The sequence below is a fragment of the Nipponia nippon genome, unplaced genomic scaffold, assembly GCF_047370975.1.
Source record: "Nipponia nippon isolate SJK-2023a ecotype South Korea unplaced genomic scaffold, ASM4737097v1 scaffold_9, whole genome shotgun sequence".
In the NCBI taxonomy this organism is placed as follows: domain Eukaryota; kingdom Metazoa; phylum Chordata; class Aves; order Pelecaniformes; family Threskiornithidae; genus Nipponia; species Nipponia nippon.
Genome location: NW_028262413.1, coordinates 25,077,621 through 25,092,177, shown reverse-complemented (window position 1 = coordinate 25,092,177; position 14,557 = coordinate 25,077,621). Strand labels below are relative to the sequence as shown.

Here is a 14,557-nt window from a genome sequence, read left to right as displayed (position 1 = left end):
ATGTATTCAAAAATAAAATTCTATTTTTTCCTTTCCCTCTTTCTCTTACCAAGCAAATATAATTAGGAATATAGGCCTAATCCTGCTATTTGAAGTCAGGGACAGCAGAATTTGGGACTTGATAGAATAAGCACAGCTGATGAATCTGCATGTGAATGCAGTTTTGTTCTGTGGTGGGTTTTTTTCCAGTCTGCTTTATGTTACTTAATGATGATAAATGTCCCTTAAAGTCAGAGGCTTTTCCAATTTGATGTTAAAAGGAACTTCTCTGATATTTTTGCTTTTATGAAGAAGCTGTATTTTACAGATGTGGCCATTGTAAATTCCAGCTGGTACCTATGAATATTTATTTTTCTACCCATACACATAACTGGTCTTCTGTGTGCAGTAAATATGCATCTACATGTAAAGACATTAATTTTTTAAATTGTTCAAGATGCACTGTGCAAGCTAAGTAGCTTCCAAGCTCAGTGAAATTGACTGTAGATGAAACAGCTTGCAGGCATTCATACAGCTTCCTCAGCAGGGTTCCCAGTAACACTCAGTTCCTTTGTTTAATTGTTTTAAAATTAATTTTGATGGTGAGAACAATTATATAAAGGCCACTTGCTATAGAGAAAACCTTAATAAAACACTATTTATAGAACTTTTACATCAGGAAGCTGAGTAGGTTAAAGTAGAATTATGAAAGATGCTTATTTTTAACAATGCTGTTCAGTCACCACTGGAAGTTTGTTATTTGGACTCCATGTGTAAAGTAACAAACTATGAAGTTCAGGTGCTCATCAAATGGTATTAATAGCCATTTTAGTAATGGTGATTTTACAGCACTCCTACTGTTCCCCTCAGGCTCCCTTTCCAGCCTAAAGCTTAGAACTGTTGTGGTCTCTGTGTTAGTAGAGACAAAAGTAATTTGACTGATTTGTGTCTACTCACTATGGAAGGACATCTTGCTAATTTTTAGACATGAATACTTTTATCAGACTTCATACTTTCATTGTCGAAGGATGCTGTTAATTACACTACATCTTGAAAGGTGTGAACATAAGTGCTGAGTGTGGAATTGTAAAGAACCCCAGTGAAAAGTAATTGTGATTTTCTACAGGTTTGGTTGAAGTTCCTATTTAAAAGAGTGTGTATGCAAGCAACTGCAAAGCTATCACTCTGCTAATATTGGCCGGACATAAGGGATTCATGTTTTATAGATGGAAACAGGATTGCTAAAGATTGATATATTTCATTGCAGATGTGACGAATATGTCACACAGCTGGATGAAATGCAGCGGCAGCTTGCAGCAGCTGAGGATGAGAAGAAGACTCTGAACTCCTTGCTTCGGATGGCTATCCAGCAGAAACTGGCACTGACCCAGCGCCTGGAACATTTGGAGCTAGACCATGAGCAGTCCAAAAGGGTGCGCACAAAATCTGCTTCCAAAGCCAAGAGCAGTAACCCTACTGTAAGTCATATTCGGTCCTGCGGAGACAGGTCTGAAGGATCTGTGCTTAACAACCAGGTTTTTTGTAGTGAGAAATATAAAATCTATTGTGACTAGGACAGGTGTACAGAAAAATCATATTATGCATCTTATTTTATGCTGTAACTGTCAGCGTAAATCCCCACTATCTAATGTCTCAGTGAGTTGACTTGTACTAGTATGTTGTTGAACCAGGTAATACAAATTGTATTATGGTGGTCTTAACTGTAACTAATTCATAAGTATGGGGATGCTATTAACAAGTTAATAGTGGAAAGGAATTAGCTTTTTCCACAATTAACATGTATGGCTTTTGCTGTTTATGGTAAGTGTTAAAAGAGTACACCTGATATAGTATATCTGGTGCTACCAATTGTAGTTTGTATAGCACAAATGTGATCCTTTCTCTAGGGTTGCAGCATACTTCAAGAAATGCTTTCACAGGCAGAAACAAACAGAAAACCTTCCTTGTTATTGTGGTTTAAGAAGTGGTGAAAAGCAAATGTTAAAATGAGAGGTATGTCTTGAAAATGCAGAGCATTTTGAAACTGGAGCCAAAATTAATTTGCCTGTTGTGGCAGATATTAAGAACTTGCTGTCATATCACCACTGACCAAAGTCCTAAAGCTTTTATAGGCTGTAAAAGCTAGAAAAAAACCTTGGTAGGGTACATTATTTACAGTCTGCTTACCTCTCTTCAGAGGGTGGACCAGAAGTAACTTGCACATTTATATTAAAAATATGCAATATTTACCCCATCTGATATAAAAATTAAAATTTTAAGAATTGGGATCCTACCTGGTAGACAGTTCCACTTTAAGAAGTTGTGCTGTGGAAAAGTGTCATGTCCTGAAAGGATCTATGTGGTCTCATGTTGCTCCTTGCAAGCATAACACTTTGGAAAGAACCTGTTTTATATATTACTGTAGCCACACAACATATATGTGTAGAATTAATGTGACTATGGTCTAGTACTGTCAGTCACAAAACAGTTTTTCTCAGCTTTCAGTATTAATCTAAATAGGATAGTATTTCAGAGCTCTGAACGTTTTTTTTTAAATACACAAAAGATACTGCATTCCTTATGCAAGCACATGTTTCACAGGGTTCTACATTATAGGCACAGGAAGTTGAACCAGATCATCCTGCTAATAATTATTTATGAAGTAGCTTAGTATACATATTAATCTTTAAAAACAAATAAACCTTTGTCTGCTCTTGAACTTTTAAGGGGCCTTTTTAGCCACTTAATTACAATATGTTTGATAATATAAAAGTGTACTTCATAATTGGTGCCTACGTAAGAGAAAAAGATTGAAAATGTTGCTTCTAAAATTGTGGAAAATTTGTGGAGCACAACAAGGCACACCTTTTTTCTTTAAACCAGAGTTTTAAAGTGCCTAGCCTCAAACTTTATTTTAATGTAAAGCCCTGTTCATTTTGTACTCTTTGAAACAATTTTGTATGCCTATAGTATTACTAAAAGCAATGCGGAACTGCACAGTTGTCTGCTTGATAGCGATGTTTTATAAAGCCATTCTAATATTCCTGGTGTGGTATTGCTTCATTTCACTACCATTTCTTATAGATGATCAGCAGATTGCTTCCTGTGCATTGCCGCTCTGCCTATAAGTAGTCAGGAGATATCATAGTACTAATATAAGGTAATAAGGAGCACAGCTTGTTTTCCCAGTGAGGGGAAACCACATGGGATTTTGGCTTCCCAGATATTAGCGGGGGAGAGGAAATTCATACAATGAGACTTTAAACAAATGGAATTGTAGAAACCTTGCTACAAAGCTCTGAAACATCAGAATGCCGCAGTCCAATGCCAGAACTGCATTTACCAATACTGAGAGGAGGAAAAAAAACCCAAGTGATTTAAGTCTAACATGTTGCTCAAACATCACTGCTTGAGGAGTTTAAACAAATAGGAATTCTGACTTTAGAAACTAGGCCCTGTGCATCCAATATTACTTTATTTAGAAAACACTGAATTCTCCTGAGTTTGAGCTTTAATATTGCTAAATAGCAGGTTTGATATTTTAGAAGTGAGACATCTTTTAACAATTTTCAATCCTGCTTTTCTCTTTGCTGCACAATCTTCCAAAAGGCCTTTATTCTTCTCATTTCTGCATTAAGTGTAATTTAAAAATACTTTGTAAAAGTAGACATTTGAGTGCTAGCTCTCTTTGCTCCAACAGAAACAGTTACAATTTTGCTTCCACTACGGTGGGGAGCTTTAATACAGTTTTCACTGCTTCCATGTCTCTAATGGCAGTATTTTTACAAAATACTAATGGCAAAAAGGTAAACTGGAGAAACTAATTGAATGCATTGTTAGGTTTTTTTTCAAATTAACTGGAACTTTCTATAAAGATTTCAGTGTTACCAGACAGTGACTATTACTATCAGTCTTGGCTCACACTTTCAGTTCAAAGCATGAACAATTTTTCTATTAGCCCAGTAGTCTTAGTAGTCATTTCCATCTTCATTCATTTCTGCGGATCTTTAAAAAACAAAAAAGCCAAGAAACCTGACTGCTATTTGAGCTTGTCAAGGTTACGGTTTAACTTCTTGTAGCACCTGTTACAAAAAGAAATGAGGAATGGTGGTAAGGTGACTTGATCCTGCTGTTTGTATTTTTAGAGAATATATAAGATTGAGTCTTGTAATTCTTGATTAACAATTTCTTGAAACGTACATTTGCTGTAAGTCTTTCATATCACTTTCAATGGGTTGGGATAAAGCATGGAAAATTTCTTAAGCCGTCACCTACCTCTGCAAGCAGACTCTTCTGAATGATATTCTCTGCATTGGCCTGCATGATATACTGACTTGCATGTTTCTGGAGAACCTAAAGCTTCACTGAAAATGTTTCTTGCACATTCATTGCTGTTAACTCGTGCTTGAACAGCAAAGCTTTATTCAGTACTTGTAAGAAACCTTCTTTCTGCAAAGCTATTGCTTCCAGGCTAAACCCATAAAGCATTGTTTTATCGGCTTGGAAAGCATCTGCGAGCTAAAATGGCTGCTTCTACCCCAGTAAGCTAACAGACACCCTCAACCAACTAACCTGCTTTTGCAGCATATTGTCTTAAGTTTTCAGTTCTTTAATTGAGAAATAAACACTGATTTTTTTTTTTTTTTCCTAATGCTATTTTATTTTTTCCATTTTTCAGCTGTAGAATAGTCCTTGGAGAAGGCCTTTCCAACAGTGCAACAGCATTTCTTAGCCTCTTTTATTATGGTTAAAAGTGGTAGCCCATTGCACAAAGAATGGAAACCACTGACCTGATCCTAACTTTTGAAAACACCTTTTTCCCATATACTACCTGAAACTTTCCTTTTATGTCTGAAGCTATAAAACAAACAAGCTTTACCTGTAAGTGCTGCTGCAGTAAGAAAACTTACAAGTGCTGAAGAAACCTACTTCAAATGTAATGATCACCATATTAGTTTATGATCTACTAGAAATGTTCAGATGGGGGAATTTCTTATTTCATTGCAGATGCTCATTTTTTATCTGATTGTTAAACCTGTGCACTTTTGATATTTTGATATTTTTCTTTAGCTTCTTTAATTCTTATGTAGAAGAGTTTATATAAATGCAGTGATTTGTGCTCATAGTCTCTCTTCAATTTGGGCTTGTGATTTTTGAACTCTACATCAGTATGTGGCAGAGATTTTGGGGGGCCTCTAGACTGTGATTAGAAAAGAGTTTCAACAAAAAACAGGAGCTCTGCTAAACTGTGCTGTGCTTCAGCAGCTTTTTTATTATTATAAAATGTTAAGCTTTATATGTTTAAATTACAGATTTTTTTTTTTTTTTAAACTGGCATGTTCATTAAGAAATCCAGGGTATTCAAATTCTGGGGTTTTTTTCATATTGTATTATTATTCTTAGGAATAGTTCAATGTAACAAGAAGAAAACTTGACTTTGCTCTGGTTAAAACAGTAATAGGCACTTAAAAAATATTAAATAAGTAGTATTACCTATAGATTCCAGAATTCCTGGGTTTTAGGAAGTTGAAGTATTATTGATTAACAGAATTTTATACAACTATACCAGTTAAATTCCAAATTGGAATTGTTTTGTTACGTTTTCATTTTATTGTGCCAAATTATGGTACATTTAGAAAGAAAAATTCTAAAGTGGTCAATGATAGGGTGTTGTATATCAGCGCCTTGCTGTCATTAATTATTGCCGGTAGTGCCTTTAATCATTTTAAGGGAGACTCTTAGAATAGCTTAGTCTAAGTCTTGTAACTTAGGAGAAATGGAATGGCTGGTTTGGAATTTAGTAAAGACATGGAGCAATAAGTGCAAAGTGAACTCCCCTTTCGCACGTTTTTAATGGGTAGTCTTACTATAGAGATTATATATTCAAGGAATTGTAAAAAATTCTGTTAGTCAATGATATTCCATCATGCAAATCCTTGCAAATTCAGGGGTATAGAGAAAAAAAACCAACAAGCATAAACAAACCCGAATACACTTTGGGAACCAAATGGACTTATGTTGAACAAATGAGCAAGATATATTAACACATTTGTGGTAACAGTACAGAGGATGTATCAGGAATATTGATGTTATGTTAGCTTTGTATGGTGGTGGATGCAGTTAACCATAGTATTGTTTGCAAATGTGAACAATGAAACATTGATATTTTCTCTTGCATGTTGTATCTAATCATTGTAATTTCAGAAAACAGAAACAGAGAAGTGCATCAACAAGCTGTACCTATCTCTACTGTTTGTTGAGGCTCAGATGAATGATTAAATTGGTACTTGTTGGAGGGGAGCCTTCCCACTCCTCAAAAAAAGTACAAATTGAAATAATATTGACAGTGGGGAAAAGATTTCTGTTTTCTGGAAAAAAGCATTATTATTCCTAGATGTGGGGACTTATATTTCCATCTTCTGTTACAGTATTGATTCACAAGAAATATTGTTGCATTTAAAATTACTACATTTGTATGTGGGTATTTATTTGAAATGATGTCGAAGTACTGTATTATGTTTTATGTGCATTACCTTTTAGTGGTGGATTGGTCTCCATTTAACGTCATATGCATGTATTCTTGCCAAGTAACCTTTACACAGATCTGGAAAAAAAAAATGTTAAAGAGAAAATGTGGAAACTTCTTAAAAGTATAACTGTGTGTTAATTGGATAACCTTAGGAGGCATAGAGGTCAAAACGTTACTTCCAAATTAATAAAAAAAGTGTTTAATGTAGGAAAGCAATCTGCCTGCGTAAAGGTAGTCACATTGGCAGTATCAATAAAAGAGAAAAGTAATTGCGTTCTGCTTGTTGTGTTTGTGTTTTAAGAAGGTGCGATTTTAGTCAGTCTTCCTGCGCTATTTTCAGTGTGGGGCTAAATATATATTAATTTTTATCTGAGAGAAACTGAAAACTTAGTTTTAAGTTTGCTGCAGAACTAGAAAATTAATTGTTTGTGCTCATATTTGGGGAGCGCCATCCTCTGTGCTGTTTCACGAGACTTTCCTGGATTAGTTTTAGCCTTGATCAGACCAGTTTAATCTGTTTCACTGAATAGCGATGCAAGGACTTGTACCAGTACAGGAAAGGGGAGGGTGGGACTAACACTTTTGGTGGCAGTCGTGACAAGTCTTCCTGAACTTAGATCTTAATTTCTCATGTACTCTCCAAAATGCATTAAGATTATGTTTATCTGGTAGAATTAACAAACTCACCAAAAAACCCTGAAGGAATATGCTTGAAGTCTGAGAGCAAGGCTCATGTTTGCCGCATCAATACAAGGATATTCCTGGATCGATGAACTGATATTGGCCCCTAGAAATATTAAATATGGTTTTATGCTATAGTTGAACAACTCTTATGTCCCCAGGTAGGATTCCTAGAACTATTCTGCTTATCGTTTCTATACCTGGTAGCAGTCAGTTGCATTACACCAGCTAATCAACATGATTTATATTATAACTGGAGAGCAATATGACAGTTTTTACTTAGGCATTGAAAATACTTGGTGAATTGTGTGCAGTAAACTAGCATAGCATATTTGCTAGGACGCTTGCCCTGATTGTACAGTTTTGCATTTGCTGTAATGGGAGCTTTATCTGCAGGGTGATCTAAGGGAGAAACATTTTATAAATATATATGCATGCAAATGACAGAAGAACAAGAACAGACCTGTTGAAATAGTAAAACAGTGTGATTCAAAAATGCTTTAGTAAGAAAATAAGAAAACAAGAGAAGGAGACTATTTAGCTTAAAAGCTTGTCTAGTGAATGGCTATTAATTAAAACATCAATTTCTTTTCTGTGTAGAAAAAATACAGTGCCTGGAGGGAATGTCGCCTATGCTGAGTGAGGAGGTTGGGTCACCAGTTACATTCCAGACTGCAGATGTTGCTGTATTTAGTCTCCAGGAAAGGAATCTGCCAGCTAATATAACACTCCTGCTTGCCATGGATTCAGTAATTCAGTAGTGATCATTTGTTTCTTGCATGTAAGGCTTGAAAAAAAGCTACTAACTTCCCAGAGGAGGAACAGGGCAAATTTTCAGATGTACTTAGATGCCTAAAAATAAAGAAAAGCAGACCTGAAAGTCCCCATGTACCTAGTTTTCCAGTATGAAGGCAAAGAAAATTAAGACGTAGGTGCTTTTTGGACATCCCACTGGATAAGATGGTAAAACTCTGCTACGCAAATATTTATAGAAGTTACAGTTTCAAAAATACCTTCACATTCTTGTGTTTTTTAAAGGCTGATGATGTAGATTGACCTACAGGACCAGGAAAAGGTATTTTTCCACCTAAGGACCTAGCAAAAACAATGAAAAACTATAAAGATCACTTCTGTGAGCTCAAAAAAAAAGCAAAGCAGCTAGTTAATATGATTATTTCGAGTATTATATTGAATGTTTCTATAGAAAAGCTTCAAGCAAACATTCATCAGTGGTTGCTGGGAAAAACACTCATGCACAAACTACTCAAAAGATTACTTCATCCTATTCCTTTCTTTTCTTTCAAGAGAGCTGCTGTCCTTTCCCAGTAAAGGAGGGGGGTTGCTGCTTCTCAGTGCAAAGGCAAATTTCCACAAGAAGGAGCTATCACAGCTACAGAGTGAACTTTTTTTTTCCCTTGTATACTGAGCATGGTATCTCCAAGGTAATCTGAGACTTGACTTGTGCATTGAATCTGCATCAGCCAGCCTTACCTTATCCAATGCCATGACTTTGGGACATACTGCTCTTAACTAAGTCATCAGATTTGATAATTATCAAGTGAAGTGGTTGTAAAATGTCTTATATCCAGTAACTGTGTTTAAAAAAAAAAAAGCCAACAAACAAGCTGGATCTGGTTCTACATATTAAAGTAGACTATTTCTGAAGTAAAGATAATATAGCAAGAGGGAACGGTGTAATGAAAGCTGATTTTTGTGATTATGCTGGAGAAAACCTGAGAGAAAGTTTAAAATTTATTTAAAACCTGGTATCTACTGATATTTAATTAGGACAATATATGTAACGTACTACTTACTGATTAAGGCTACATACATAAGCAAAGCTTGAGTTAGCTACATATAAATGAAGTGTATTTAAGCTAGGCTGAAATGAGTTATAAGTATGCACACCCAGATTTCCACCAGCTTAGCAAGTAAGAGTCAAAGTTGGTTAACTGAGCTGAAAATGACTTTATGGGCAGAACCCACAAATACTATGGCTTTTTACCGAACCAAATATCAGGTTAGAACACTCTGCAAAGGCCAAAAATGTACCTGGCCAATTCTCTTTGTTGCAAGAATTCTGAACAACTTTATATTTTTAAAATAGCTCTGTGATTTTACTTTTAAAAATGTCAGCAAGTGGACATTTAAGTTGTGAATGTTCTATGCTAAAATACTGTAACATGCTTAACAGGCAGGAGAAACTTTAAAACTGGTGATTTAGTTTATAGTTTTAAAGAAATCATATGTAGTAGAAGAGCAGAATTTTTTAAAATACTTGCTAGCGCTTGCGTAATCTATTATTCTCAATAACAGTATTTTTTATCTTTTTTGAAACTGATTATTATTTCTGCTTTTCAAACAGTAATGTATTTGAGGAATTACAAATCTCCATGTTTAAGGAGAGCAGGAAAAACAACTGTTCATTTTAGTATATGCTGCTTCGTATTGCTTGACGTTAAAAAGACAGTTCTCCTTTATCTTCTCCTTGAAACCTTGCTCCCTATTTTTTTACACAGAAATTTTAGGTTAAAACAGTGTCCCAATGTTCAGGCACATGCTAACTCAGACCTAAGGAAAATACTCAATTCCATAATCACAAACATTTTTCCCTTAATTTCTGGTGATGAGACTGTTCCTAACTAGGACAGTTTGTATCCTTATTCCAAATTATACTGAGTAAACATGAGGCAGCTTCTACTAATCTCAAATGTTACTTAGTTTATTTTCCTGTATGGCTTCTACCCTGGAATTCAAACTAATACAGCTCAAGGTTTTATCAAGGCATAAAGAGTAAAGCGTTTGATCCAGCAGTAGAACATAAGCTTTCTGTTATTGCCAAATGAACAACGAGCCTTTATTAAGCCAGTCAAAGTCTTAGATACCAAGCATTAATATCTCTCCATTTAGAAGACCAACATTTCTGTCAGGGAGAAGACTGTTGAGCCTACGCTATTGACAGCTTGGGGAGGAGGTTTTTAAAGTGTGGTCTTACCTGGACGTAAAGAATAGCCTGAACTTGTGCCTTACTAAGATGGGGAAAGGATAAATTCTTTTTAGCTAGTAGTCATGTGGTTATTTAGTAACAGCTCTTAAAAATAAGATTTAGTTTGTAAAAGCAAGTTCCTTGTGGTTTTGTCTTTCTCCATAGGGACAGAATTCCTAGCTATCGGCTATCGCCAGCATGATTTTTTGGGTTGGTGCAAACACTCGAGTCAAACAGCAGAAAGCTGAAGCGTGACCAGAGCAACCAACGCCCAGGAACCTGCTGGCAGTGAGTCGCCTGCATGGTTTTAGCTGCAGCTACTGCTAGTTAGTTTAGCACTGGTAGTTACTCACCACTACAGCCTGATATGCCAGAGGTTTGCTGTGCTTCACATCTGTTGGCAAAAAGTTGGTGTTTACTCTTTTCTGACTCCAGATGCTTTAATCTGAATAACAGATCGGATAACTGGGCAGATTCAAATACTGTGCAATTCTGTCAGCATATCTGAAGATGCTGTCACGTTGCTGGGGTAAGCAGGTATCCACCCGAGCCGGAGATGAAGGAGCGCATCTGACCATGCTCGAAGAGCTGGGTCAAAAGAAAACTGACCACACTGCCACCACTGTTAAGTGTCAGACCAAGCTCCCTCTCTTCCATCTGTTCTCCCTGACAAGGTAGTCTTTGGCCTTCAGATCTGATGGCTTCAGATCTCACCACGAACGTGAGCACTGCTTTTCTCTTGCAGGTTCTTGTCCTGCTGTTGGGTTTGTGCAAGCTGCTGAGCAGCCATTAGGTATCAGTTTTGGTCGTTGCTGACATTACTTTAGGAACCAGCTGGAATAAGAATGAATCCACTTTTCAGGCACCATGCAATTTGTTTTTTAGTTGCAGAAACAAAGTCGTCTTACTCTGTAAGACCTGCTGGCTGTTTTACATGGCACTTCACTGTGGCTAGCACCTTCTGTTATGCTGCTGGCAATTCATCAGAGATGGTGGCACCTTCTAGATGTCTCTGAATTGCACCTTCCTATAGGCTGCCAGTGAAACTACATGCCTGACTTTGCATCAATGATAGTGGTTTTTAGGGTTTGTGGTTTTCTTGAGTTACCGCTTTTAGATACACTACTAGAATGGCAGGGGAAGAGAAATGCACATTGCATAGTGTGCATTTCTCCATCTTAAAGGGATCAGCTAGCACATTTATTAGCCATCAGGGGCTAGGAAGAGGCACATGAGACTACAGAAAGAAGGAACAGTGCAAGAAAATGAGGAGAACGTGTGGGAGAGGAATATGTTCCCTGGCATATTTAAATGCTTTTGTGTGTGGTTTCAGAATGTCTCATGCAAGTCTCCTGGGTTGCAGCAATCCTCTTTCTTTAAGCTTCAGTTCCTAGAGTGATTTCCTATCAAAATATATCAAGATATTTCTTCTAATTAATATCTGAGTCAATCTAAATACAGCTATACTTATCTGAATGTCAATATCAAGTGTAAGCAGATACATTTGACTAGCCTCAGGTTAGGTTGCTTTTAAACATGGTTTTAAACTAAATTACTTTCTATGTAGTTTTATTAAGAGAACTAAGTTTGCTGCCCCAGCTGCCTATGGAAAGCTACCAGCCAAGGCAGTCTCTGTGTCAGTACCAGCTTCCAAAGCTAAAACAGCCCAAACACTGTGATACTTTACCCTAGTGATGGACAAACTTCTGGGAGGGCTGGGGGATCTGTGACCTTCAGTACCCTCTGGAAATTGTGCAGAAAGTCATGGACAGAGAGAAACAGAAGGGCAATTAGGCAGAAAGGCAAGAAAGCCAGGCAGGGCAGGACAGGTCTGCGGAGAGGGAGCCACAAGATTGGTATGGGTAACGTGGCAGTCAGTCTCTGAGTGTTTTACAACTTAATATGCACAGCTGTGATATCACTGTGATAATCACATAGTGCCCAGCTCTACCTTATTTATTTAGAGCCTGCATCTCTGCAGCATCCTCACTGGAAGTCCCTCCTTCAGCCTGCATTTGGTGCATGCAGCCAAATTGTGTCAGTGCAGATGCTGTTTTAAGTCTGCTGTGGTGGTATGTTTACAAGAAAAGGTTGCAGGGTTTGTGTGATGACAGGCTACTAGGGCTCCTGACACAAAATACAACTATTCTCATGTGTAGTTGTTTATGCTGGGCAGTCTGAAACTGGTTTAAGTAGCATGAAGAAAATTTTAATGAGTGAGCTTCAAGAGACTAGAGGGGAGGCAAGAGTGCAAGTCCTTGCTAGGCAGGACACCTGCCTGTTGAAGGCTTGACACGAATGCTTGTTTTTTGATGGCTGTGTTTTTTATTCTTAGTGCCCGTCAAATCAAGGCATAAATTTGGACAGATGAGTTAAAATTTGTACTAGAAGATCAGTTTATGCAGCATGGCTGGAGGATCTGGCCAATATGAAGGTGCCTATTAAATTGTATTCTTTACAAGATTGGCCACCACTGAAGATCAGAACTGTTTTTTCTTCTACGTGGCATTTGTGCTGAAAGCGTCAAATTTTCAGTTCAGCCCCCTCATGCTCTCTTAATTACAGAACTGCTAAATGTCTGGAACAGCTCTCTTTGTAATCTCAGCTCTGTGAAATAAGATTGACTGTGATCTAAAAGAAGGGAGGAGAATCCAGAATGGGAGATAAATCTTGTTCCCATCTTCCCAAGAACTCTTTGCCAGGTATCAGGATACAGAAAAAAACAACAAAAAACTATAGAAGCCCAAATGCCAATGCTTATATTTAGTGCCAGTAGCTGGTTTTGAGGTCTTGCTTATAGAACATTAAAATATTTTAAAAGGCAAACCATCAATAAGAAGTTCACTGAAGTTTGCTGGGAAAAGACTGGGTGCCCTGATAATTCTTTCCTTCTCTCTGGCTTTCTGAAGTCTTGTAAAGGGTTGTTTCATCCTTGTTAACTCTTTAATTCCAGGTTAAGGGTGTGTTCCTGCAATGAGCACTTTAAAAGATTTGTTTCCAGTTCGCAGCTCTATGTGACATACTTCCACTCATCACTAAATGGTAAAAATGTAAAAGGGATACACTCATTATGCTTCAACGTGCAAGATCATTGATTGCAACTCGACTGTTTTATTTTGGAGCAGTTCTGCCAGGCAAACACGAGATGGCAGCGCAATACAGAGCGGCTCATCAGCGCAGGCTGCACACAGTATCGTTGGCTGGCTGCAGAGAAAATGGGAGCTGATACAAAGCAAAAATTGTCAAGTTTCTTCCACTCTAAAAGATTTGACTTTTGTCTCAAGAATTCTTCTGCCCCTCCACCCTCACAGCTTCTTCCTCTGTTTAGCTTTGCCAGTGTTCCCCATGGCTTTTCACAGCTCATCTTGAATGTATTTCTTGTTCTTATGACGAGTTGCTAGCTTGGAAGGTTTAGAACATAAAGCTTTATGAATGGTTACCATTGCTGCAACTGATTACCCTAAGAATCACGTGACAGACAATAAATGGAACCACAAGTGCGAAGAAATTTTTCTAATTTTTTTTTTTTTTTTGATCCCTGTGATAACTCAGCTTGGTTCTTGAGTATGGGGTGTTTGTCAGTATGGCACATAATCAACTACTTTGGGCTTGTGCTGGACCTGCTGTGACCAGGAACCTGCCCTGCCTCCTAATTTTAATGCCTAGTGGAATGGGTTGTGGGCCAGCAAAAGCTATGCTTCTAGCTGCACGTTAGGTCAACAGGCTTGATAGAGTGGTTGTCAACCAGCAAGAGCTCAGCCTGCATCTTCCACTTTGCCCATCTTTAATCCAGAGTTTGAGATCACTGTTTCAAAACAGCATGGCCAAGATTTCATCATGGGTGAGTACAGCAGCCTGTGGCCAGTTCTGGGGGAGGCGGTTGAAAATAAGTTAGCACTTCAACATATTTTCAGCTCACCGCTTACTGGTGTTACCCGTTTGCATAGGGTCTTGGTGAAAGGTAAGAAGCTAGGCAAGCACTGCAGAGGGTCTTGCAGCAGGCATTGAGTCCCATCGTACAGAGAGAAACAAAGCTAAAACTACTGAAATATATCATAAATCTCATTACCTAATGGATAGCGTGGCCACACATGCATGGCAGATAGAAGAAAATTAAATATGGAATTTTATAGAAGCTGCCGTGCTTTGGCTCTCTTCCCTGTCATGCCATCACTGGGATCTCACACTATTTTTAGGAGTCAGAGAACCAGGAATCTGCTCTTGCTTTGCAACTGATTGGGAAAAGATTTAGAGCTGACAGGAGACATACATTGGGTTTCCTGCCACTCCTGAGCTACTTTCCATTAAGGAGCAATGGTGAATTCCTGCATCTCTGGTCTCCTCATCAGTTGTTTCTTGGTGTTTCTGTTCTAGCTTGCTTC

The 14,557-nt window shown here is 37.7% G+C and overlaps 1 protein-coding gene across 6 annotated transcripts in view; it reads left to right on the top strand.

Annotated features, from left to right (window-relative positions):
* BICD2 (BICD cargo adaptor 2) overlaps nt 1–13,639 on the top strand; it is a 136,824-nt gene extending 123,185 nt beyond the window's left edge. For 2 of the 6 annotated variants that reach the window (XM_087742920.1, XM_087742916.1), the window contains 2 exons: nt 1,247–1,412; nt 1,887–6,783. In XM_087742920.1, coding sequence (XP_087599046.1) covers nt 1,247–1,412; nt 1,887–1,970 — 250 coding nt within the window. In that variant the 3' untranslated portion in view covers nt 1,971–6,783. The other 4 variants (XM_087742918.1, XM_087742919.1, XM_087742917.1 and 1 more) reach the window with 4 other exon arrangements.
* Nucleotides 13,640–14,557: the final 918 nt, after the last annotated feature.